General features: G+C 55.5%; 1 protein-coding gene across 2 annotated transcripts in view; it reads left to right on the forward strand.

The window, feature by feature from the left end:
• EML1 (EMAP like 1) overlaps nt 1-23,739 on the forward strand; it is a 189,069-nt gene continuing 165,330 nt past the window's right edge. For both annotated transcript variants that reach the window (XM_072839905.1, XM_072839907.1), the window contains exon 1: nt 1-208. In XM_072839905.1, the coding sequence (XP_072696006.1) occupies nt 16-208 (193 nt within the window). In that variant the 5' untranslated portion in view covers nt 1-15. The remainder of the gene's footprint in view (nt 209-23,739) is intronic.

Consider the following 23,739-nt stretch of genomic DNA (forward strand, 5'->3'; position numbering starts at 1 on the left):
TCTGCCCGGCCCAGCATGGGGGGGCGGTGGGGGCCGCCGGGCCGGCTGGGGCGGGAGCTGCCTGGGGACTGGACGCGGAGCAGGCCCGGCAGCCCAAGCCCCACCAGGTGGGTGACGGCCACTGACGGCTCGGAGCGGCCCTGCGGGCTGGTGGCCGGCTGCCCGCCCATCCCCTGCACCATGTCGGACGGCGAGGGCCCCTCGGCCGGTGAGTGGCAGCGCTATATTTACCCGCCGCGGCTCCGGTTGCAGAGCCAAGGCTGCTGGTCGCTGAGGGCACCGGGCGCCCCCGCCCCGGGCTGCAGGCAGCTGTGGGCTGGACCCCCTTCTTCCTAGCCTGATGCCTGGAAGGGGGACCGGCCTCGCCAAGCCAAGTTCAGCCGCACCCCCCGTCTTCCCGACGGGGCTACACAGGAAGCTGTGCCTGCTGCAAACCCCTCCCGCTGCCAGCCGGGGAGTCCGGAGCCGACCCGCAGCGCAGGGGGCCGGACTGCGCCTGGGCCCCTCGGCGGGCCTGGGGGAGCCTACGGCTTCCATCTGATTCCCCCAAACGTCTGAGACCTCTGGGGAGTTGAGCCCCGGCTCTGCCCGCACAAGGCCGCCTCTCCGTGAGCCCCCGGGTCCTCTAGGGTGGAAGCGGCCAGGGGCACGAAGGCAGAGGGGCGGCCAGATAACGGGGCCTGCCCACGTACCCTCTGCCCTCCCCGGGGCGAGGGGTTTGCTGGGGACTGGCAGGCCACCCTGGCTCCTACCGGTTGAAGGCGAGCTCTGGGAAGACGTCCCTCTGAGCTGGCAGTGGGTGGGGCAGGGGCTGCAGGCAGCCTAATCCAGGCTGCCCGGGTTCGAATCCCAATTCTTTCGTTTCTAGATTGGGTGATCGACCTTGGGCAAGCAGCTTAACTGCTCTGAAGCTCAGTATCCCCGGGTGAAAAAAGGGACAGTGGTAACAGTCCCTACCCCTCAGGTGCTTGTGCAGATTGCAGATTGTGATAAAGTGTGACAGCCTGATGTGCCGTGAACGCTCAGTGATGGCCCCGCAAAGCAGCAGGTGGAGGGTCCTGGGCAGGAGCCCAGGGGCACGGGAGCCTCCCTGTCTGGCCCCTCCAGTGGCGCCTTCTTTCCTAAGCCTCTGCCCATCTGGGGTCCCCTGGATTTCTTATCTGTCCTGCAGCCCCGTGGAGAATCCTGGGCATGTCAGGCAGTCCTGGGGGTCCCGGGGTGCTTATGATTGCTGGCAACGTGACACCCCCTGGCGTGGTGTCTGATGGACGGTCCTGGCGCCCGGGCCTGGCCAAGTCAGATTTGGAACAGAGTGTGTGTGCGTGTGTGTGTTGGGGAGGGGGACACCGACAAAACTGGCCTGACCTCACCCTCTTCCGCCAGGCGTCAGCAGTGCAGGCTGCCAAGAATTGTCCGCGGAGGAGCCGGTATGGGGGGGTGGGGGTGCCGCAGACAGGCCCTTTCTGGCTGGCTCTGCGCACACCTGACACGAACCCGGAATAGCTCTCTCCCTCCACCAGGGACACGGTCCTGCTTTTAGCAGCTTGTAAAACCACCCGCACGGAGCTGGGTATTTCAGGAAGGCCAGAACAATATTTAGCCCGCCGAGGCGATGGACTGGGTGCTGAGCGTGTGCATCTGCGTGTGTGTGTGTGTGTGTGTGTGTGTGTGTGTCCGGGAGGCTGGGAGGAGACACAGCCTTTACCGCCCCTTCGCTGCTTAGGAGAGGGTCAGCTGGGCTGGGGCCGGCAGGCATGGTCATGGCTCTGCCCACCCTGGCTGGGCAGGTCACCCCGGGCGAGCTCGGGACTTGGCTTCCCGCCTGTCAAATACCGTGGCCTGGTTTTCGTCTCTGCTGCGGATCATGGGAGGCAGGAGTGAAAGAACACCTGGGTGCAGGTGTGTGCGTGTTTGTTGGGGGGTGGTCTCCTGGAATGTGTCATCTGAAGTTCAAGACTTTCTAGGATTCCAACCCCACGACAGAGATTGGGTCCAGGAGGCTGCTGTGAAATATTTCTACCTATTTTCCGAAAGCTATCTCTGGACCTGCGTCTCCAGCGGGAAAGTTCGCCGCCGCCCCCACAAACCCCACCAGCCACCACCTGTGTGGCTGTGGGCGGGTTCCTGGAGGTCATGGTGCCTCAGTTTCCTTATCTGTTCCGTGGAGACAATAACAGGACACTAGCTCCTCAAGTCCCAATGAGGATTAAGTGATCAAAAGTGTGTAACCCGCTTAAAAGAACGCCAGGCTTCCTGTGAGCAAGTGTGACTGTTACTACTGTTCAACCAGTAAGTGAGCTGCAGCCGAAGAGGAAAATGAAGGGGACGAATTAGGTGTTGTGTCTTGTCCTGGCCACTTCAGGGACATCGCTTGATCCCTGGAGCGGGATACATGAACTTTGCTGTACAGCTGGGGAAACGGAAGCTCAGAGAGGCAAATAGACCCAGGTGGCCCAGCTGGTACATGGTAGAGTTAGGATTCGAACCCAGCTCCCCAGGCCCAAACTAAGGGCCCTGTCTGGGAAATCCCATCCTGCTCACCCCAGGGTGGGGGCTGGTTCTCATAGGCCCTTCTGGCTCTCATCTGAACAACAGCCCTTCTCATTTCAGACACAGCTAGCTCAGCATCGTCTCCGATAATTTGGAGCCTGTACAAAAAAAAAAATGTGGTACCTTGTCAGGGCGTCAGGAACATTGTGCAGAGCAGGAGCACGGTGGCAGGCGGTCAGCTCCAGGACTTGTGGCCTTGTGCCTGGACAGGGGAGCCTGGAGGCTAAGGTTACCAGGGAGTCAACACTGTATTTATAGCAGGAACCGCCTGCACCAGTAACTGCCAGCCCGCGCACCCCGTCCAGCAAAGGGGCTTCCCTTACAGTTGTCTGGATCCGAGGCCTGGCTCTGCCCCTGAGCGAAGCAGAGCCCTGGACGGGCCACTTTCCCACTGAGACTCCATTCCCTCGTCTGTGAAATGGGGCCCTCCCATGTCCCCCACTGGGTCTGGAGCCAGCGTCTCTAAGTGCTGGCATCCCCCGGACAGAGGGGCGGCCCGGAAGGGGCTGGCTCCGCACATCCTGGGTCTGTTGATTGTCTCTTCCTGCCTCTGACCTCGCGTCTGGCCCTCCCCGCCCGGCAGCACTCTGCAGGAAGAGAATCCAGCCTCTGTGCTGTCATTCCCCACATGTTTGGGAAAATTTCCAGCAAAGCAGTTTTACAATTCCAGGCACCAAAGAATGGGCCGTTGTACTCTCAGCCGAGCAACGAATGCAAGTCCGCCAGAGCCCAGGGTTCGAATCTCTGCGCTCCCACCCCTGGCTCTGTGGCCTTGGGTGACTCGAGTAGCCTCTCTGAGCCTCAGTGGTGGGTTTCTGTTTGCCGTCTTTGGAGGGTGTGGTGAGGATGGATAGCCCTGACCTGAGTGAGTGCTCAGCCAACAGAGTGACTCTCTTCGTCCTCCTGTGTAGACTCCTATCACCACTACCGTGTCCCCTCTGGACCCCAGCCTCCCTTTGTCTGCACAGTGGACAGTGGACAGGCGTGCTGGTGGCTGCCCCTGTCTGGAGCACCTCCCTCAGAGCTCTGCGGCTCCTGGAGCTGCTCTGAGTACAGGAGGGCCAGCAGGTGGGAGGGCCAGCCGCTCTGTGGGGTCCCCCAAAGGCTCCCCAAGTATCTCTCTTTGCCTGGATACAAGGGGGTTTTCCCAAGGCTGGAGGGCCTGACACTGGGGTGGACCATCCCATGTCTCACTCAATCTCTCCTGGCATCCCCAGAGCCCAGAGAGAGCCCCACTTCCTTCTCCCTCCTTGGCCTGGCCTGGGTTTCATTCTCCTTCATGTTTACCAGCTGAGCTCAGGGCCAGGGCCTGTGTCTCTATAAAGAGCTTAAAGCAAACCGTTTTCATGATTTGGGCCCTACTCTTGGAGAGGAAACTTCTTCCCCCAGGAGAGGCAGGCTTGGTCCCTGGGCCTTGTCATCTCTCTAGGCTGCTCCCATCCTGTTGATGAGGGCTTCCCCCTTTCTAGACAGGTAAGTGGGTTCAGGTTTCACCTTTTGGGCAATAGGGAGCCAGTGAGAACTCTAGTGGGGGGTGGGGGTTAACCTGAATTGCTTCCATGTATAGGGGGCAGGGATTAGAGCGTCTGGAGGCCAAGAGCCCTAGGAGGAGGCTGGCAAGATGGTCCTGAGGAGAGAGGGTGAGGCTGACTTGGGAGGGGAGGGATGGGGAGAGTAGGGGGCTTAGCAACTGCTGAATATGGGGGCAGGGAGGTCCAGAGGACAGATGCTCATCTCCAGGGGACTGGGGGTGGCCTGGCAAAGACCCAGAGTCTGTCTGTAAAAACACATGGGGGTGGTTAGAGGAAGGTGTCCAAAGTCAGGCAGGCCTGGCCCCCACCGTGGACGCTGTGGACGCAGGCAGGCTCTCCTGTCTGACCCTCACTATTCTCATCTGTTAAGTGCAGGTGACACCAGAACCCCAGAGAGTGCCATGGGGGCTCCTGTGAAATGGCGCCTTCACATTCCCTCTGAGCCTTGGGTCTGGGGGGTGGGCATGGGTGGCAGTCCATGGTGCCCAGGAATGAACCTTAAAACCCTCACCACAGGTGTGCCGGCACCTGCTCCTGATGGCAGAAGGGCCCCACCTGAGCCAGCCCATCCTCTGGCCTCTATGGGGCTTTGCCTCCTCCAGAGAGCCCCCTTGGTTCTGCAGTTCTTAGGGGACTCTGCCCCCTTGGAGCTCCCACTTCTGAACCATCTGGTGAAGGGTGCCAGGCTGGACACCCCTGTGTGGCTCACAGGATGTTGGATGTCAGGGGAGATGTTTGGGTGGGGTTCATTGCTGTGTGACCCGCGACAAGCCTCCTTTCCTTTTAGGCCACAGGAAGGGGATTTGTTGGCATCCACCCTCAGAATCCTACGGGCGAGCACATGGCTCTGCACACATGTCCTGTGTTCCAACATCAAGTGGGGCTTGGGTCCCTGCTCTGCGCCGCTCCTGTCACAGCCTGAGCATCGGCTAAGCATCCCACTCTTGGTTGCGGCTCAGGTCATGATCTCGAGGTTGTGGGATGGAGCCCCGTGTTGGGTTCTGTGCTCAGTGTAGAGTCTGCTTCAGATTCTCTCCTTCTCCCTCTCACCCGCATGCTCCTTCTCTTAATTAAATAACTAAAATCTTATAAAAGAAAGAAAGAAAAAGAAAGAAAGAAAGAAAGAAAGAAAGAAAGAAAGAAAGAAAGAAAGAAAAAAAGAAAGAAAGAAAGAGGTGGTGGAGATGAGTCACAGATACCTGTTGTCATCCACCACGACTGATTTCAAATCTTTGCATTCATCCCAACAGATCCTTTGTTTTTCACTGACTGTATCACTCAGGATGGACTCAGAGTGTTCTGGAAAAAGACAAATCTCAATGGCTTAAAGCAACAAAGGTCTATTTCCCGCTCATGCAAAGGCCTTTGCGGATCTGGGTAACTCTCAGGGAGGGTTACCTACGTGGTGGCTCAGCCTGATGCTTCCATATGGACCCACGCTTCCCCGGTTATGGGGTTGGCAGAGAGACAGGGACATCACACTGACAATTAAATGCCCCCATGCAGAAGTGGCCCATGCAGCCACTGCTGGCACTGCATTGGCTCGAGCAAGTCACATGGCCACACCTAACGGCCAGAAGGCGGAGTACAGCCCCGTTTGTGAACCGCAGTCATTTCTGCACCTCCCTCCGCCCCTGTTGACTTTTGTTCCCAATTGACTTAAAAAGAATAAATAAATAAAGTAATCCATTTTAATTATGAAATGTTGGAAGCATATCGTCTGAGCTGCAGTCCATAAGCATCTGAAATGCAGATTATGAATCATTCCAACATGCAAGTCACAAAGCAAGGGGCAAGATTTCTCAAAATGTGTTCTTCCCCACAGATCTGAATTTGCATTTCAAAGCGCAAACATAAGTTTCTGAAAGATTCGGTCACCACACCAGCGAGGAAAAGCATAACCAAGAGAAACATTAGCTGTTAATGGCTGCAAAGCTCTATTGATTTATTATTTGCTAACGCACTGAAGAGGGTGCTGGGCTGGATAGCTCCTGAGCCGGTTCAATCAACAGCCCACGGACAAAGAAATAGGGTCTGAGTGTAGAAGGAAACGATTGTAGACATCCAGTGGGAGGTGAATTACGAGTCTCTGCTCCAGCTCTCTGAGGCCGACACTATTTCCTTGATCCCACGACACCACCACGGAAAGGCTGTGTCCTCAGTTTGATTTGTACCGGGGTCTAACCAAACGAGCTTAACCGGAGGGCCGTGGCCGTGAACCCCATTTTGTATAATGAGATAAGACCTGGTTTAAAAATAATGTTTGCAAAGACTAGAAGTTTTCTCTAAGCCTTTCCGTAAGGGTCGATGACGTCAGCTGAATGGCTAGAAATTAAGCTGGAATTGGGGTGGGGATCCTAGGACTCCCTGCCTGGGGAGGGAGCCTGGGCCTCACGTTTCAACCTCTAAGCCCCAGACTGTTTAGAGAACTCTCTACCTAGTTTAAACACGTCTTCCAGGGTTCCCGCCTGATTTATTTGGGATGGAAAAACATGTCAAAGCACTGGTGCAGTTGCAGAAAATACTCTTCCTGCCGCTCCTTTCTGGAGGGGCCTGCGGTCTCAGTGAACCCCAGGATTTGGCAACGCGGACAGGGCAAGTCCTGTCTTCCCCACGGGGGTGGGGGGAAGAGCTGGGGCCTCGGCCTGGGGAGGCACCTGGAGGCCGCTGGCCCGGAGAGGTGCGTTCGGGTCCCTCTGAGTCCCCAGTGATGCTCAGGTTCTGGTTTTTGGACGCGGCTTGATTGAAATGTAACTCAACGCACCTGCCCCAAGCGTACACTGCGGTGGGTCTTAGTCTGTTCCCAGAGCTGTGCAGCCACCCCCCAAGGTCCCTTGGAGAACATTTCAATCACCTCGTAGGGAAACCCCCACCCATTTGCAGTCACTCCCAGGCCCCGGCAGCCTCGTCTCTCGCTGTCTCTACGGATTCGCCTGCTGTGGACATTTCACATAGATGGAATTGTACAGGTCGTGGGCTTCTTTTGCTTCGCAGAACATTTTCGGGCCCCTCCACGTGTGATCTGCATCCCTACTTCATTCCTGCTGTGGCCAAATACTAACCCATCGTGGGGAGAGGCCACATGTTATTTATCCAGTCACCAGGAGATGGGTGTTCAGGTTGCTTCCACCTTTGGGCTGGTAGGTCTATCCTGCCGCGGACATGAACGCACAACTTTTTGTGGGAATGGATGCCCGTGTCTCTTGGGCGTACACCTCCATGTGGGACTGCCGGATCGGAGGGTGGCTCCGTGTTGAACTTTCGGAGGACCTCTGTACCTGTTTCCACAGTGGCAGCCGGCATTCCCCCCCAGGGGTGCGCGAGGGATCCCCCTTCTCCGCGTCCTCACCAACGCGGGCGGTTACCTTTTTGATTCCAGCCATCCTAGTGGGTATGAAGGTATCTCACGGTGGCTTTGATTTGCCCTTCCCCAGCGACTGGTGGTGTCGAGTGTGTTTTCTGTGTTCTCATTAGCATTGCCCCCTTGGCTCTGAGAATGTAAGCCTCAATGTCCTCATCTGTAAAGTGGGGACAGGGAAGTGCCCACCTCACAGGCTGCGGGGACGATTCAGGGAGATAATTCTAGGGTCCTGGCACAGAGCAGCTGCCCAGCGAATGTTTCCTGCTCGAAGCTGCGGTCTGGACTTACGTTCCCTCTTCTGAAGGCGAGGGAGGGACGCGGAGAAAGCTGGAGGTTTCTGCATGTCCCAAATCTATTTAGAAAAGGGACAAACCGGGATCCCTGGGTGGCGCAGCGGTTTGGCACCTGCCTTTGGCCTAGGGTGCGATCCTGGGGACCCGGGATCGAATCCCACATCGGGCTCCCGGTGCATGGAGCCTGCTTCTCCCTCTGCCTGTGTCTCTGCGCCTCTCTCTCTCTCTGTGACTATCATAAATAAATAAAAATTAAAAAAAATTAAAAAAAAAAAAAGGAAAAGGGACAAACCTCATGAGAGAAGGTACGGACTGACCGTGGCCTCGCCCTAGGTGATTTCTCCCTAGTTGCTGGGCCGGGCAGGCCAAGCGGGCTGGCGGCGTGTGCACCACCCAGTAGAGAGGCAGGTGTCCAGGCCACACGCTCAGTGGAGATAAGCCTGGCCCGCCATTCGGGTTTCCGGTGAGGGACACCTGCAAGTTTCTTATCATCAGTTATTTGGCCTCCTCCCCTTGACTCCTCCCGAGGCTGGTCACATTGCCCTTCCTGGACTTGCAAGCTTCTGTCCGTCAATGGAGAGCTCTGGAAATAGGCCAGGAGCATCCTCCTGTGAGCTTGGGCAGGAGCCTGGGGCCTGGCGGAGGTGCTGATGGCCAGGCCGATTGTGTCGCTGTAACCTGAGCTGGGTGGGAGGTGACAAAAAACACAATCACCTCATCACGAGTGGAAAACAAAACCACCTCCAGATAGCAGGCTCATTAGGCTGCCCCAGAGGGAACAATTCATGCTCTATTCTGGAGCCCAGTGGGAGAAATGCAGAGAGTTCACCCTGACGGCCCTGGATGTTCCGTTGGGTCTATAATCTGGGAAAGGTGGGCCATACCCCATGGGGACGCCAGGCTCTGGGGCTGGGTGTGGACGCTGCCGTGGGCAGGAGCGCCAGGCTCTTGACCTGCCACTGGGCCCATAGCCACTGGGGCAGCTGGTGAGAAACAGGGGACGGGAGTGTGGCTGGGGAATCAGTGAGATCGGCATTGGCATTTGAGCTCTGCTGCCCGGTGCTGTGTGACCTTTGCAAGCCACAGAATGTCTCTGGGCCTTTGCTCGTGTGGAAAGTGAGGCTGATGGTACCTTATAGGATGGCTGCCACGCACGAATGGAGGAGTGCAGGTGGTCAAGGGCAGGGTGGGGGGATTCTATAGATAGGAGAGGGGCTTCGGGTCTGTGCATGCGCCTCAGTGGGAGGGGCTCTCCGGGGGGAGAGGGGAAGCAGTGAAGGCAGGAGGGAAGCAGAACACGGCTTTAGGCAGAGTGTAGCTTTATTTTGTTCATTGTGCACTCGAGCGTCCGCCCAGTGGGGGCAGAGAGCACGCCTTTCTGGTTGCCTCTGCTTCTGCAGGGGTCACCTGGGACTACCACCTGGCGCCACCCCGAGGGGGCGCAGGGGTGCAGACTGCACGACACAGGGTGAGACAGGAGGACGGCTTGGTGCCCGGCCCCGGTGAGCCTGGTGGCGTCCACCCCAGGGGCCTGGCTGTCTCCCCCGAGCCCTCCCGCTCCTGCCCAGTCTGGCTGCGGCACCGCGTTTGCTTCCTGGGGCTGCTGTAACAAATGGCCACAAACTTGGTGGCCTGAAACAACAGAAATTAATTTTCTCACAGTTCAGGAGGCCCAAAGTCTGAAATCAGACTCACTGGGCCGAAGTCCAGGTGTCAGCACGGCCATGCTCTCGCTGGGGGAGGATCCGTCCCCGGCCTCTTCCTGCTTCTGGTGATGCTCCATGACTTGGGCCCGTATCCCTCTGGCCCTGCATCCGTGGCCATATGGTCCTCCTTCTGGGATTAGATCTCTGTCTGCTTCCCTCTAAGAGTTCTCTGGTGGTGGCACCCCCTGCCCCCCACCTCGGGATCCTTAATTTAATTACATCTGCCAAGACCCCTTCCCCGTACATGGTAACATCCAAAGGACTTAGTGAGTAGAGCTTGGTGTCTTCAGCCAATCGCAGGCACCATCACAGGGTCCCCGACTACTTTGCGGCCTCCTGGGGTGCTGGCTGGGGACCCCGGGAAGCAGCCCGAGGGGCTCAGATCCCCCCAAGGGAAGAGCGTTGCGTCCAAGCGAGAGCCCACATCTTCCTGGCCTCCGAGCCCTGCTCTGCTCTCTCCCTCCTGAACCGTCTTTGGCTCCTGGACCGCAGCTTCCCAAGCGCCAAGGGCAACCGTCTCCCCTTCATTTCCCGTCCCCCTCATGAAGAAAGTGATGTATGGCCGGGAGGAAACAGGGCTGGTGGGAGAGGAAGCACGGTGGGGCCCGACTGCAGGAAGAGTCAGCTGCTACCTTTCAAAAATACACATGAAAAAAAATACTCTTTTTAAAACAGCAGTTTTTTAAAATTGTGAAGTCCGAATACGAAAATAAACCCTGAACCATGCAGATGATGGAAGTCCTTCTCTGGGAAGCTGAGAGGGGAGCCTGAGCAAGAGCCAGGCCTCTGTGGGAGGCGGCCCGGCGTGGGCCTCACTCCAGCGTGGGCATGACCGCGCCTGGCCGAGCCTCGGTTTCCCTGTCTGGGACTTAAGGCTCGCCTTGGGATGCCGTGATTGGGAAGCGGGGAAGGTGGCTCAGCAAGTGCAGTGCATGGAGGGGGCCCTGCCTGCAAAGACGGGGTTGTCACCTCCTCCCCTCCCCGGCAGCGCCCCCATCGCCTGCCTTTCCCATGGGGCACCTGTCCTCTCAGCCCTGCGGCCCAGGGTCCCTGACATTTCAGCTGGTGGGACTTCTCGAAGATTTCTCTCCACTGGAGCTAACTCTACGCACCTCATCCCGGCACACGCCACCTCTCTGGGGTGGCCCCCAGCCCCCCTACCCCTGACACCCCAAGTGTAGCCAGGAGCTAGAACCTTGCACTTTCTGGGCCACTTCTCGCCTTTTGGTCCCTCCGCCTGGAACACCCCCTCGTTCCTAGCAAAGCCCTGCTTCCCTCCCAGCCTCTCCTTCCGTGCCAGGGGCCCCTCATCAGATGGTGACCGTTGTGAGGGCGGCATCCACATCTGAGCCTATGTCCAGCCCCTGGCACATAGTAGGTACTCAACGAACAGCTTTGCTACTCCTCTAACGCTGCTAGCTGCTGTCCCTCCTGCAGCCTTTATGAAGGAGACCCTAGGGTCGAGACCCGTCTAAGGCCCTGTGCACCCTGTTCTCTCACTCCATGGCCCCACTGCCAGGGGTGACCATCACTCCCACTTTACGGGGCTCAGAGGGTGTGGCTCATCACACGCATCCCTTCCCTCTCTGGGCCTCAGTTTCCTGATGTGGCAAGTGGGGGAGGGGCTACTGTTGGTGATCTCCGAAGCCTCAGCCCTGGGGATGGGGGACACGACACCACCACACGGTGTCCCTCCTTGTGACATCACCTTAGTCCTCTGGGTGAGGCTTCAAGTCGAGGCCTGGCCTGCCCGGGGTGGGAGGCTCCCTGTGCCAGAGGAGAAGGGGGAAGGATGAGGTGCAGGGGCTGAGGCCGACCTCCCGGGCTTCCCTTTGGTGGCCTAGGCCCTCTTGTTTTCGATTTCTGCTTGTCCCAACTGTAAAGTTACAGGTTCAGGTGTGGGTGGGCAGGGTTTGCACACACGCATTCACGTGTTTCAAGTCTTGTCGTGAGGACGAGTGAGTCCACTTGGATCCTGCACGGGGCAGGGAGCACGGGCAAAGCCGTCCAGCAGCTAAGTGGTCTGAGCAAGCCTCAGTTTCCCCACCTCTTAGGCCGGGAAGTGCTGCGCCGAGCCCACGCGGGATCCGATGCCTCCCCCGTACCTCCCCACCAGACCCGCAGATGGCAGGCGCCCGCCCCTCAAACACATGCAGTGTTACAGGGGGGACAGGTGGTCACGAGGAAAAGCTGTAAATCTAACCTGTCTTTTTAACAGCATCTAACCGGCCTTAATCCTGCTAATGGCTTATCTGCCTTTCATGAGAAGGAGGGCCGACTTCCGGCCCAGGGCCAGGAACAACAGGCCTTTGTGTTCTTTTGGAAAATCGAGATGGAGCTCAGAAGCGGACGAGTCAGGTGTTGGCGCCTTATCTTTCCTGGCAACGCCGGGGCCTCTGGGCCAGGTCCCTGCTGGCGGCCGAAGGGAGGCGTGAATAATAGAAGGGCTGGCGCTGGGCTCCCTGCCACCGCGCTGTGTCGGGAAGCCGAGGGAGGAACCACGGGGACACGCAGCCTCAAAGGGCACAGGGATCCTGGGCTCCAGAGGGCCTTGAGGCTGGGCTGGCACTGCTCGGAGGGGCGAGGTCCCTGCATCAGCGTCTCTGTGAAGGCCCCGGGTTTCAATCTCAGGTTACACAAGCTGTGTGTCCTTGGGCAAGACCCCAACCTCTCTGAGCCCTCATCCCCTTATCTATGCCATCCCTGCCTACCTCTTGTGGGCTCCAGCACACAAGGGCTCCAGCAGAGAGGCTCCCGGGTGCCTGGCACACAGGGGGTGGCCCACAGTGGCAGCTACAGAAAAAAGCACTCAGGGTGGGGCCACTTCTCTTCCTGGGAAACAGGGGGCTTTTCCTGGTCCCCAAAGCTTGCAGGACTCCAATTCTAATTTGCACTACTGCTGATTGGTGGCTCAATCCCCACCACCCCTTTGCCATGGGGGAGGGGTGGGGAAGACTTGAGGTGCGTTTCTTGGTCCAGAGGGGCTGCCTGGAGGAGGTGTGCCTGAGGAAGGCAGGGGGCAGGAGCCAAGCGCCAGCCAAGAGTTAGCAGAGGGATGGGCTATTTCATAGACGATGAAACCGAAACTCAGAGAGCTCAAGTGACCCGCCCCCAGTCACCAGCTGGCAAGTGGTGGCTCCTGTCCCCGTCATTGTTGTACTCAGCGATGGGAGAGCATCTTGACCCTGCAACGCCTTTCAGTGAAATGGAGCTTGGGAACAGAAATATCCTGGGTGAGGCCACCGGGTGCCAACGATCCAAGGGTCAGCAGCTGCTGGGCCCCCTGGCGTGCAATGAGGACCCTTGCTCTTGCTCGTGCTGCTGGAGGTGCCCCTCCCGACAGTACGGGGTGGGGGGGCGGGTTGCTGATCACCACCAATCACTTCTGATTCAGGGTGGGTCTCAGTGTGGGATGTCAGGCCAGGAACACGAGCAGGGGCGGGGGGCCAAGGAGCAGGGTCCATGGGGTGGCCCCCGCTGATGAATTGGAGAAGTCACAGGAGTAGCTGCCCTGGCCCTGCCCTGCTGCTGCAGAGAGGTGAGGGGGCATCAAGGCCACCCCGGCCTGCTCCAGCATGAGTCACTGCCTGGCTCAGGGCCCAGGCAGCCGAGGGAGGCCTCTGGCCCGGGGTTCCCTGAGGTTAGCAGCCTTGGTACCCATCCATTCCTGGTGTTCCTGGCAGGCTTCTGTTCCTTTAAGAATCTCAACTTGAGATAATAGGGTGGGTGGTGAGATGACTTGAGCTCAGTGATGTTCCAAACCTCTCCTTAAAGAATCTAAAGAATCATAGGCCTCACTTTTCAGTGCCCCAAACCTCCAGCCTGGGGTTCTCAAACTTTGGTGTCATTACAGCCACATGGGGTGGGAGGGTGCTGCCCGGAGCAATGCATTCCTGAGCCCCACCCAGGCCCCTGGAATCTGCATCTCGGGGCTTCCTGTGTGGCTCAAGGGCCTCGGTCTCAGGACCTCCTTGGCACATCCATGAGATTCTCCGCATCTCCCCACGTTTACTCTCTCCAGTACCCCCCGTCCCGTCCTCACACGGGCACCTGCCCCACATCTGTACGGCTCACGGCCATGCTCACAGGGACTCGTGGGCTAGATGTGCACACACACACACACACCGACCCAGACGCCCCACACAATTTGCAGAGCCCCATGTGAAATAAACACACAGGCCGCTGTTCGAGAATTATCGAGGATCTCAAGGTAGTGACAGCAAAACATTAAACCAAGCCTGGGGCCCTGTGTAACAGCACAGGTCACACAGCAACAAGACTAGCCCTACACACACCCCAGGTCACACACCCTGGGGTGCTCGTGCAGGAGCTTGCCCATGCCCGTGTGCACGCACGGGCACACACGCTCGTGTGCGGTGAGGCTTTCAAGATGGCTTTTTATTGGGGTAAGGAAGTGTGCTGGTTAATGTTTAATAAAGCAGAATCAAAGTTGAGTCATATGTGAGTTGCTTGTAAGCAAGAAATGCCAGATGGAGTATTAACTGAATCACTGTCTTGGGTTTCATGAGTAACATTTTAATTGGGTTGTGACTAGTTTGGGAAAACTTCTTAAGCTCCCTCTCACTCCCACCCCACATCTAAATTAAACTGGCACTTACTTAACGCTTCAAATGCCACAAAGCCCACCGAATAACATGCGGACTTCAGGAATTTTGTGAACAGATTTCTCTACCAGACACAAATTAGGATGAATGGGCCTGTCCTTGCTTTCCAGGAGTGGAAAGGGAAGACTCATGTTCATTGAGCACCTGCTAGGAGTCAGCCCGTGTGCTCAGTGAGATGCCCTTTATCTCTGCACCTCTGCAAGCACTGGGGGTGGGGTGGAGGGGCTTTGGAAGTGGGAGCTTAGTGCTGTGGAGACCCGCCTTGTAGATGTTGCGGGTTCGATTCCAGACCACTGCGATAGGGTGACTATCATGATAAACTGGGACAAATGTGTTTTTTGGTCGGCAGTGCATAGATAAGTTATCTCTGAAGTGTGCAATAGCATAATGTCTGAGACAACAATATACATACCTTAATCAAAAAATACTTTATTTCTAAAAAATGCTAACCACGCTGAGCTTTCAGTGAGTGGCGATCAAGGAGCGCAGGTCCCCATAACAAATATAAGAATAGTGAGAAGAATAATGAAATTTTGGGAGAATTATCAAACTGGGACGTAGAGCACAAAGTGAGCAAATGCGGTTGGAAAAATAGGATCAGGAGACTTGTCTGACACGGGACGGCCACAAATCTTCAATGTGTAAATAGCGGGGTATCCCTGAAGTGCCATGGGACAAAGCAAGTGTGCCTGTGTTCATCAGAGCCTAGGATCCCGCTGATTCTAAGATGCACGTTCTCTCCTGGACCACGAAGTAGGAGAAAACACCTCCACTCATACCCTGGCACCAGCCAAGGCGTTGATGGGCGAATTAGCTCTGGTCTTAGAGGTATTTACCTGTGAAAAGACCCTCTCAGAGTGGATGCCAGGAGGGACCAGCCTCCCAGTCCACAGATGGGGAAGACTGGGATCCAGAAAGGGTAAGAACCAGCCAAGTGGACTCTTTGGCTCTTGCTGTTATGTGAACAGAGGCTTAGGAGAGCTTATTTCAGAGTTCTACCCACCATGCACACAGGGTTGTTCTTTCCGGGGAGAGGGGAGACTGGCCTGAAATGCTACTGGCGTGTCCCTATTTGTGCGGCCTTGGGGTTCAGGGGTTCCAACAGTAGAGGCTTCATTCTTTTTTTTTTTTTCTTAAAGATTTTATTTATTTATTTGACACAGGAAGAGAGAGCACAAGCAGGGGGCACCACCCAGGTGTCCCTAGGGGCTTCATTCTTTGCATCTCCCCTACATTTGACCCAAGGTAGGCACAGTTGGGAGCATTTTCTTCAAAGCAAGTTTTAGAGATTGTAGTAATTTTGAGGACCGAGGCCTGCCTTGGGCCCAGCCCTGACTTCCCGTGCAATAATTTATTACGGGAGGATTTTTCAGAGACAGCAATTGGCCTTGGAAGGGATGAGCTCATGAATATGCATTGGCCTAGCCTCATAAATTATGCATTTGGTAGGGAGGCTTCCTGAGGAGGCCAAAGAGGGCCGGGAGTGCTTAGTCCTGACAAGGCTTGCTCCCAAGCGCTTCTTGTAAAGCTCATATACTGCCTGCCCCCCTCCCCGTGACAGTGAAATTGCGGGGCGCCCCTCTGGCTCCATTACAACATGGCACTCTGGTTTTCTAAGATTCTGGAGTTTACTTGCCTGTTGCTTCTCTGATGGCAATGCTGGCGGCCGGAGGGGTCAGAGCAGCTGCACTCACCCGGGCGACTTGCTTCAGGCCCGTAGCTCTTGTAGCTCTTGAGAGTCTGACCTTGCAGAGGCCCAGCGGCTGAAAAGCTGACTCCCGGGTGTGTGCTTTACATGCTGTTTAGATTTAAAGGGCTCATATTCCTCCAAATGGGAGCGTGCTCAGGTCCATGTGACCGTAGCATCATGCGATAAGCACTGGGCCAAGAGTCAGGGTAGGACCCAGGTAGTAGCAGGTGTCTGGGGCCAGCACAGGCACCTGCCCTTCCCAGGCCCACCTGTGGCCTCCCAGATGCACTGCAGTGCACGCAGTGGGCACATTGGCCATCGGGGTTCAAGGTGAACTCTGCATGGTCTGCTTGGCTGGATGGAGGTCACCTCTCCCCTGTGTCCGTCCCTCCTCTTGCCCAGCTGCTGCCACATGTGCCCACATTTTCTGAGGCTTCCAGGCAGTTCCGCTGTGTCTTGCAGGTCATATTTCGGCCACCCTTGAGGGCAGCCCTATGCGAGGCGGTCTTGTTTCTCTGACTATATCCTTCTGTGACTGTCAGCTCCTTTTCTTTTCTTTTTTAAGATTTTATTTTTATTTATTCATGAGAAACACAGAGAGGAGAGAGAGAGAGGCAGACACACAGGCAGAGGGAGAAGCAGGCTCCATGCAGGGAGCCTGATGTGGGACTCGATCCCGGGTCCTCAGGATCAGGGGCTGAAGGCAGTGCTAAACCGCTGAGCCACCCGGGCTGCCCTTGTCAGCTCCTTTTCTGCTATCCACAGCCTTCACGTGTGGGCACTTCCTTGCATCCCATCCTTCCTGGTCATGGTCCAGGCCTCAGTCGGAGCGGGGAGGGCCTGTCCTGGGAGTGGCTGAGAGGTGGCACTGCGGGTTTGGAGCAGGCTCACCTAGCACAGTCTCCCACCCAGCAGCTCTGGGGGAGCCCCCCAAGGGCCCTCCTCATTCTCCCCTATAGCAGGGCCAGAGTAAGCTGCTCCCTGAGCCCTGTGAACACTCATGGATCAAGAGCTATGAGCCTGGGCTTAAACCATTCCATTTTTTAAAAAAGTAAACTTCCAAATATGTATAAGAAACAAAATCTCTATGGAGATTTAGTGACATGGAGGACAAAAAAATCACCTGCAGTCCAGTCTCCTTGCTTGGAAACGCAGCGTGACAGTGCGGGGCTTCCTTCCCCCTGCCCGCCTGCTGCTCAGCAGAACTGCCCCTAAAAGCCACCCATAGGAGGGCGTCTCCCATCCTTTGTGCTCACCTTATGTCATAAGTGTTTCTCACGTTGCTGTGTCATCTCCGGGATTACTGCCTTTAATGACCACAGAATGTAATGCACGGGACAATTCCCTTACATTGGGTGTTACTATGCAGGGTTTTTAAAAGTCACTGTTCAAAGGAAATGACTTTCCACCTTCTATTAATTTAATTCTTCTGTCATGTTGCTGGTGGAGGGCAGCTACCCACCGGTCCCTCCTCCACACGGCTAGCCTCCTATGGCAGGAAACACGCTTTTCTCCCCAGCCTCACTGGAAGAGCCTTGAGGACAGGATCAGAACCCGCTCCTCTCCCAAACGTGTGCTGACAGCCGCCAACGTCAGTCTTGTTCCCACCAAGTGAACACCTATCTTGGGGCCAGACGGTCCCCACGTTGGCATCACGGATCCCAGTTTAGGCTGAGCACACTGTCTCACTCAGTACTTGTCTTCAGCCAAGTAGAGAGTGGGAGGGCGGCGGGGGGATTCAGACGCTGCCCAAGGGCCACAGAAGAACCAACACCCCACCTGGGGGAGCCACAGGTAAGCAGGGAGCCATCCAGCCTGAGGCCTTGGCACCAACAGAAACCAGGGGCCTGTGAGAGCAACACGTTGGAGGCTGAACCAACTCAGTGGCTGAACAGATGTGGGGATGGGCCAGGAAATGGACCCCACCACTGGGCCATGACCTGGACCTTCAGCATCTTTATCCATACCAGTGGGACAGTCACAGCACCTGTGCCCCTGGATTGTTTTTTTAAGATTTTATTTTTTTATTCATGAGAGACAAAAAATTGAGAGAGAGAGGCAGAGACAGAGGCAGAGGGAGAAGCAGGCTCCATGCAGGGACCTGATGTAGGACTCAGGACCCCCGGATTATGCCCTGAGCCAGAGGCAGACGCTCAACCACTGATCCACCCAGGTGGCCCCCTGTATTGTTTTTAAGTGTGTTTATTTATTTTTTAAAAAGATTTTATTATTTATTTATTCATGAGAGACACACAGAGAGAGGCAGAGACACAGGCAGAGGGAGAAGCAGGCTCCACACAGGGAGCCCGATGCAGGACTCAATCCCGGGACCCCAGGATCATGCCCTGGGCCAAAGGCTGAGCCAGCCAGGCGTCCCAGTGTATTTATTATTTTTTTTATCGACATCGAGTGTTGCATACAGCAAAGTGAGCAAGTTGCAAGTGCACCGCCTGGTGACTTTTCACAAAGTGAACACACACCTGTGTGACCAGTACCCTGATCAAGAGACAGAACGGTATGGCACCTGAAGTGCCCCTGACACATCCTCTGGGCACAAACGCATAAGCAAATTGCTGTCTGAAACCCCGACACTAGCTTAGCTTTGCTTGGTTTAGACATTATGTACCTGCAAATACGAAGGCTGGGCAAGAGTTCAGCAACTGGAATTCACACACGTTGCTGGTGGACTGTAAATTGTTGAAAGCATTTTGGGAAACTGTGATTACCTACTAAAGCAGAATTATACTGTTGGCATGTCTGTGTGACATATTTGTGTGTGTGTGTGTGTGTAGGACACGTGTGTGTGCACACATGCACGTGCACACGTACTACTCCTAGTGATGTCCCCAGTAGACATAAATATACATATTTGCTAAAAGGCAAGAATGTTCACAGCAGCACATTCATGAAACCTTAAACTGGAAACTGCCTACGTGTCTGTCAACACTAAAATCAATAAATTGATCAGCGCATCCACACAGTAAAACGGCGCTCAGCAAGAAGAAGGAAAGAGGGACACAGAGCAGGATGGATCTCAGAGAGGAGGGAGGCCGAGACACAGGAGCACGCGCGGGCATGCTCCCCAGACCCCGGGAGTAACTGAGCTCAGACTCGGGCAGGTGTCTGGCCTCCCCCGAGGACCCAGCGAACTTGGCTATTGTTGGCGTTAGAGTTCTCATGACTGGGGTTGTCCTCTGGATGCTCCACTAAGCTGTACAGATGTTTTGATTGATTTGAGCTTTTACAGTTCACATTCCTTAACCTCTCTGAGCTGCAGCACAGAATAACACTGAGCGTGGGAGGGGCGCTGGGGTGGCTCCGTGGGTTGAGCATCTTTTGATTTTGGCTCAGGTCGTGATCTCAGGGTGGTGACATGGAGCCCTGCGTTGGCCTCTGTGCTCAGCGTGGAGTCTGCTTGTGTCTCTCCCTCTGCTCCCTCCCCACCTGCTTGCCCTCTCTCTGTCTCTCTCAAATAAATAAATAAATAAATAAATAAATAAAATTTATTTAAAAAATATTTTATTTATTTATTTGACAGGGAGTGCGTGTGCTTGAGAAAGAGCACAAACAGGGTGGCGGGGCAGAGACAGAGGGAGAAGCAGGGAATCCAACGCAGGACCCCAAGATCATGACCTGATCCAAAGACGGACACTTAACCAACTGAGCCACTCAGGCACCCACTAAATAAAACCTTTACTTTTTTATTTTATTTTTTAAAGATTTATTTATTCATGAGAGACACACAGAGAGAGGCAGAGACATAGGCAGAGGAAGGAGAAGCAGGCTGCATGCAGGGAGCCCGATGTGGGACTCGATCCTGGATCCTGGGATCACACCCTGATCCAAAGGTCGATGCTCAACCCCTGAGCCACCCAGGCATCCCTAAATAAAACCTTTAAAAAAAAATGAGCATGGGGAGTGATGTGGGCCGGCTGCTCAGGCTCAGGGCAGTGGCCCTTCTTGCCCATCACCACACCTGCTCTGCTGGGCCAGCCAGGGCCAGGGGGAGGCTTCAGCTACTGGAGGTCCCTGACCCATGGAGGCCCTCCCTGGAAAGCAGGGTTTGGGTCTCAGGGCTGCACTTGGCTTCTTGCTACTACTGCAGGCCAGCCAAGGGCCTTGAATGCTTCCTCAGGAAGAGAGGGCTTGCAGCAGGGTCCAGAGGCCAGGGTGCGAGAGTTGGGGCATCGGAGACAAGTGTGAATCCCAGGTGGGCTAGTGATTTGCAGTGTGAGCTCCAGAGCTGGCCTTCCCCCTCCTCCTCCCATCCTTTTCTTTATCCCTTCTCCTTCCCCTTCCCTTTCTCCCTCTCACTTTTTCTGCAATTTCACAGACAATAAAGAGAGGTCACTGGCCTGGCCCAGGTCACATGGACAGTAGGAGCTGGGGCCAGAATTCAGCCCTCACTGTCCCTCGTGCTCCCCTGGCCACCCCTGGGGTTAAGGTGGTCTTCCCCACTTGGAGCCGCCCCTCCCCACTGGACCCAAGCTAAGCTCCTGGTGTCAGGCCCTTGTTCAGAAAACCTCACTGGTTCCTGCTGCCTTTTCCCCAGAGGAGCACAAAGCCTGGGTTGCTGCCCCTGTGTGTCCAGGCTAGACGGCGCGACAAGGGAATTGGCAATTGCCCCTCTGCGCTCTGGACCTGGTCTCGTGTGAGACCCTGTGCAGGGGAGCGGTGCTGTCCCCGCTCTACCCACTGGGAAGCCAGGCTCTGAGGAGTGAAGATGAGCCTGAGCCTTGCACTGTGGGATAGCCGGGGCGAGATCCAGCCCAGGCCACACACTGCCACCAGCCCTCCTGTGGGGTGGGACCTCCCAGGGGATGGGGGTGCAGCCAAGGAAGCCACAGCTCCTTTGTTGCCCTATCTCTGTGGATGACAACCCTGAGATACGCATCGGTGTCGTCCTTTGGCAAAGACACTGCTGTGATCCGTATCTAAAGGCACCTGGGTACAGGCTGGTTCTTGCTTTCTAGGAGAAAGGGCTGCAGCAGGTGGCAGCCTGAGAGGCACATTCTGCCTAATGAATGGTCTCTGCCACCCAAATGCACACCAATGTGGGGTCAGAGGAGGGCCGGGCAGGCTTTTCATTGTGCCTGGGCAGGGACAGCAGCAGGGCAGAGCAGAAGAGCCCACTGTATACTCAGGGCTCTCCAGAGAAACAGAAGCAGTGGGGTACACACAGGGGCCTTTAAGAGGTTTGTTATGGGAATTGGTTGCACCTGGTTAGGGGGGCTGAGCCGTCCCACCATCAGCCATCTCCAAGCCTGAGATTCAGGAAAGCCTGTGGTATGATTCAATCCCAGTCCAAAGGCCTGAGAATCTGAGAGCCAATACGTCGCAGGAGATGTAAGTTCCAGTCTGTGTCCCAAAGCCCCCAGAATCAGGAGTGTAGAGATCCCCAGGGCAGGAGGTGATGTCCCAGCTCAAAGAGCAAAATCACCCTTCCCCTACCTGTTCGTTATATTCGGGACTTCCGTAGTGGACTGGATGGTGCCCACCCGCAGGGGTAAAGGCGAGCTTCTTTTCTTTTTTAAAAGATTTTATTTATTTATTCATTCATGAGAGACACAGAGAGGGAGGCAGAGACACAGGCAGAGGGAGAAGCAGGCTCCATGTGGGGACCCCGATGTGGGACTCGATGCCGGGACCCCGGGATCACACCCTGGGCCAAAGGCATATGCTCAACCCCTGAGCCACCTGGGCATCCCTGAGGGCGAGCTTCTTTACAGAAATAACGTTTCACTAGTGGTCTGGGCGTCCCTTAGTCCAGCCAAGTGAACACATGAAATTCCCCACGACACCCACTAAGCCTGGCAGGGTGTCTGTGTGGAGAGTAAGGAGCCATGCTGTCAACGGCCCCACTGGGGCTCCCTTGGTGGAAAGCACTGATGCCTTTGGGGTGGATAAGAATACTTCTCAAAATGCATTGATCAGGGCAGTCCAGGTGGTTCAGCGGTTTAGCGCCACCTTCAGCCCAGGGTATGATCCTGGAGACCTGAGATGGGGTCCCATGTCAGGCTCCCTGAATGGAGCCTGTTTCTCCCTCTGCCTGTGTCTCTGCCTCTCTCTCTCTCCTCTCTGTGTTTCTCATGAATAAATAAATAAAATCTTTAAAAAAAAAAAAAGCGTTGATCAGTGTTAAGCCATAGAGGTTAACACACAGCGGCAGACACCTACTACGCATCCGGGCATCCGGTTCCGTGGTGCAAGCGTGAACGAGCTGTTGCCCTGCATGTAATGTGGGTGCCCTGGAGCAGAGTGGCGGGGGGGGGGGGGGGGGAGTAGGGCAGGGAAGAGGCCAAACAAGGTGGAACAGCATCCCTCAGGGGGTTCTGCATGAGATCGGCACCTCAGTCCGCCCCAGGCCAAGGGCCAGTGAGGCCCTTGGTGCACACTCATTGGGCAGCTGTTGGTTAAGAGTTCTGGGGTGAGAGGAGGAGGAGAGAAAGGAAGGGGGGGTGCGTTTCTCTTCACCTGCAGAATTTGTTAAAGCTCAGATGCTGGAGCCCAGAGATTCTGATTCACTGGGTGGATAATTTGCATTTCTAACAAGCCCCCAGGTGCTGCTGATGCCAAGCATTCATGTTTTCAAAGGCCAGAGCCCCGCAGAGCAAACAGAGGGTAAAGAGGGCCTTGGAGGGTCAGGGCAGGCTCCCTGGAGGGGACCCCAGAGGTGCTGCCAAGGAAACAGAGGAAGGAAATGGGAAGTGGCTGACCAAGCAGAGAAGGAGAGAGGCCACCACCAGCGTTCCAGTCCAGGTATGTAGCAGGAGAAGCAGGATGGACCGCGCATGGCCACAGGAGCAAGCACGCTTGGTGAAATATGCACAGAAGGTTCTTGGTAGACCCCTGGCTTGGCCGGCGGTTGGTCTGTATCAGCTGGCGGGGACACCCAAACCACTGCCTTACTCAGTCCTCAAATGGTATTTTTTTATTGGGATAAAACACAGGAAACAGAAAAGTTACCGTCTTAACCGTGTTTAAGTGTACAGCTCAGGGGCACCTGGGTGGCTCAGCGGTAGAGCATCTGCCTTCGGCTCAGGGGGTGATCCTGGGGTCCTGGGATCGAGTCCCACATCAGGCTCCCCGCATGGAGCCTGCTTCTCCCTCTGCCTGTGTCTTTGCCTCCCTCTCTGTGTCTTTCATGAATAAATAAATAAAATCTCTAAAAAAAAGTGCACAGCTCAAGAGTATTAAGCACATTTACACTGTGGTGCAGCCGCCACCACCACCCATCTCTACTGTTTTCTGCAAAACAGAAACCCTATATTCATTATCCTGTAAGCACTGCCTCTGCCTCTCCCTCCCCCAGCTCCTGGGAACCGCCGTTCTACTTTCTCTTTCTTTGAATTTGTCTCCTCCAGGGACGTCATACAGGTGGAATCGGACAGGATTTGTCTTTGCATGACTGCCTTAGGTGACCGCCTTTTGTGATTGTCACTTAGTGTAATGTCCTCAAGGTTCATCCATGTGGTAGGAGGCGTCAGAATTCATTTACATTTCTTTTTCTTTAGAGAGGAAGAGAAGTTTATTCTTCCCCATAAGCACCAGAATTTCTTTACCTTTTTTAAAAAAGCTTTTTAATTCTATATAGTTAACATACAATGTAATATTAGTTTCAGGTGTATGATACAGTGATTCAGCTCTTCCATGCATGACCTGGTGCTCATCACGACAGGTATACCCTTTTCTTTAAAAAAAAGATTTTATTTATTTATGTATGGGAGATAGAGAGAGAGAGAGAGAGAGGCAGAGGGAGAAGCAGGCGCCATGCAGGGAGCCCGATGTGGAACTCGATCCCAGGACCCCAGGATCACGCCCTGAGCCACAGGGAGACACTCAACTCCTGGGCCACTCAGGCGTCCCATGACAGGTGTACCCTTAATCCCCATCCCCTGCTTCCCCTGTCCCGCTACCCACCTCCCCTCCAGGAACCACTAGTTTGTTCTCTGTAGTTAAGAGTCTGTCTCTCGCTCTTGCTT

The sequence above is a fragment of the Canis lupus genome, chromosome 9 (assembly GCF_048164855.1).
Source record: "Canis lupus baileyi chromosome 9, mCanLup2.hap1, whole genome shotgun sequence".
Lineage (NCBI taxonomy): Eukaryota > Metazoa > Chordata > Mammalia > Carnivora > Canidae > Canis > Canis lupus.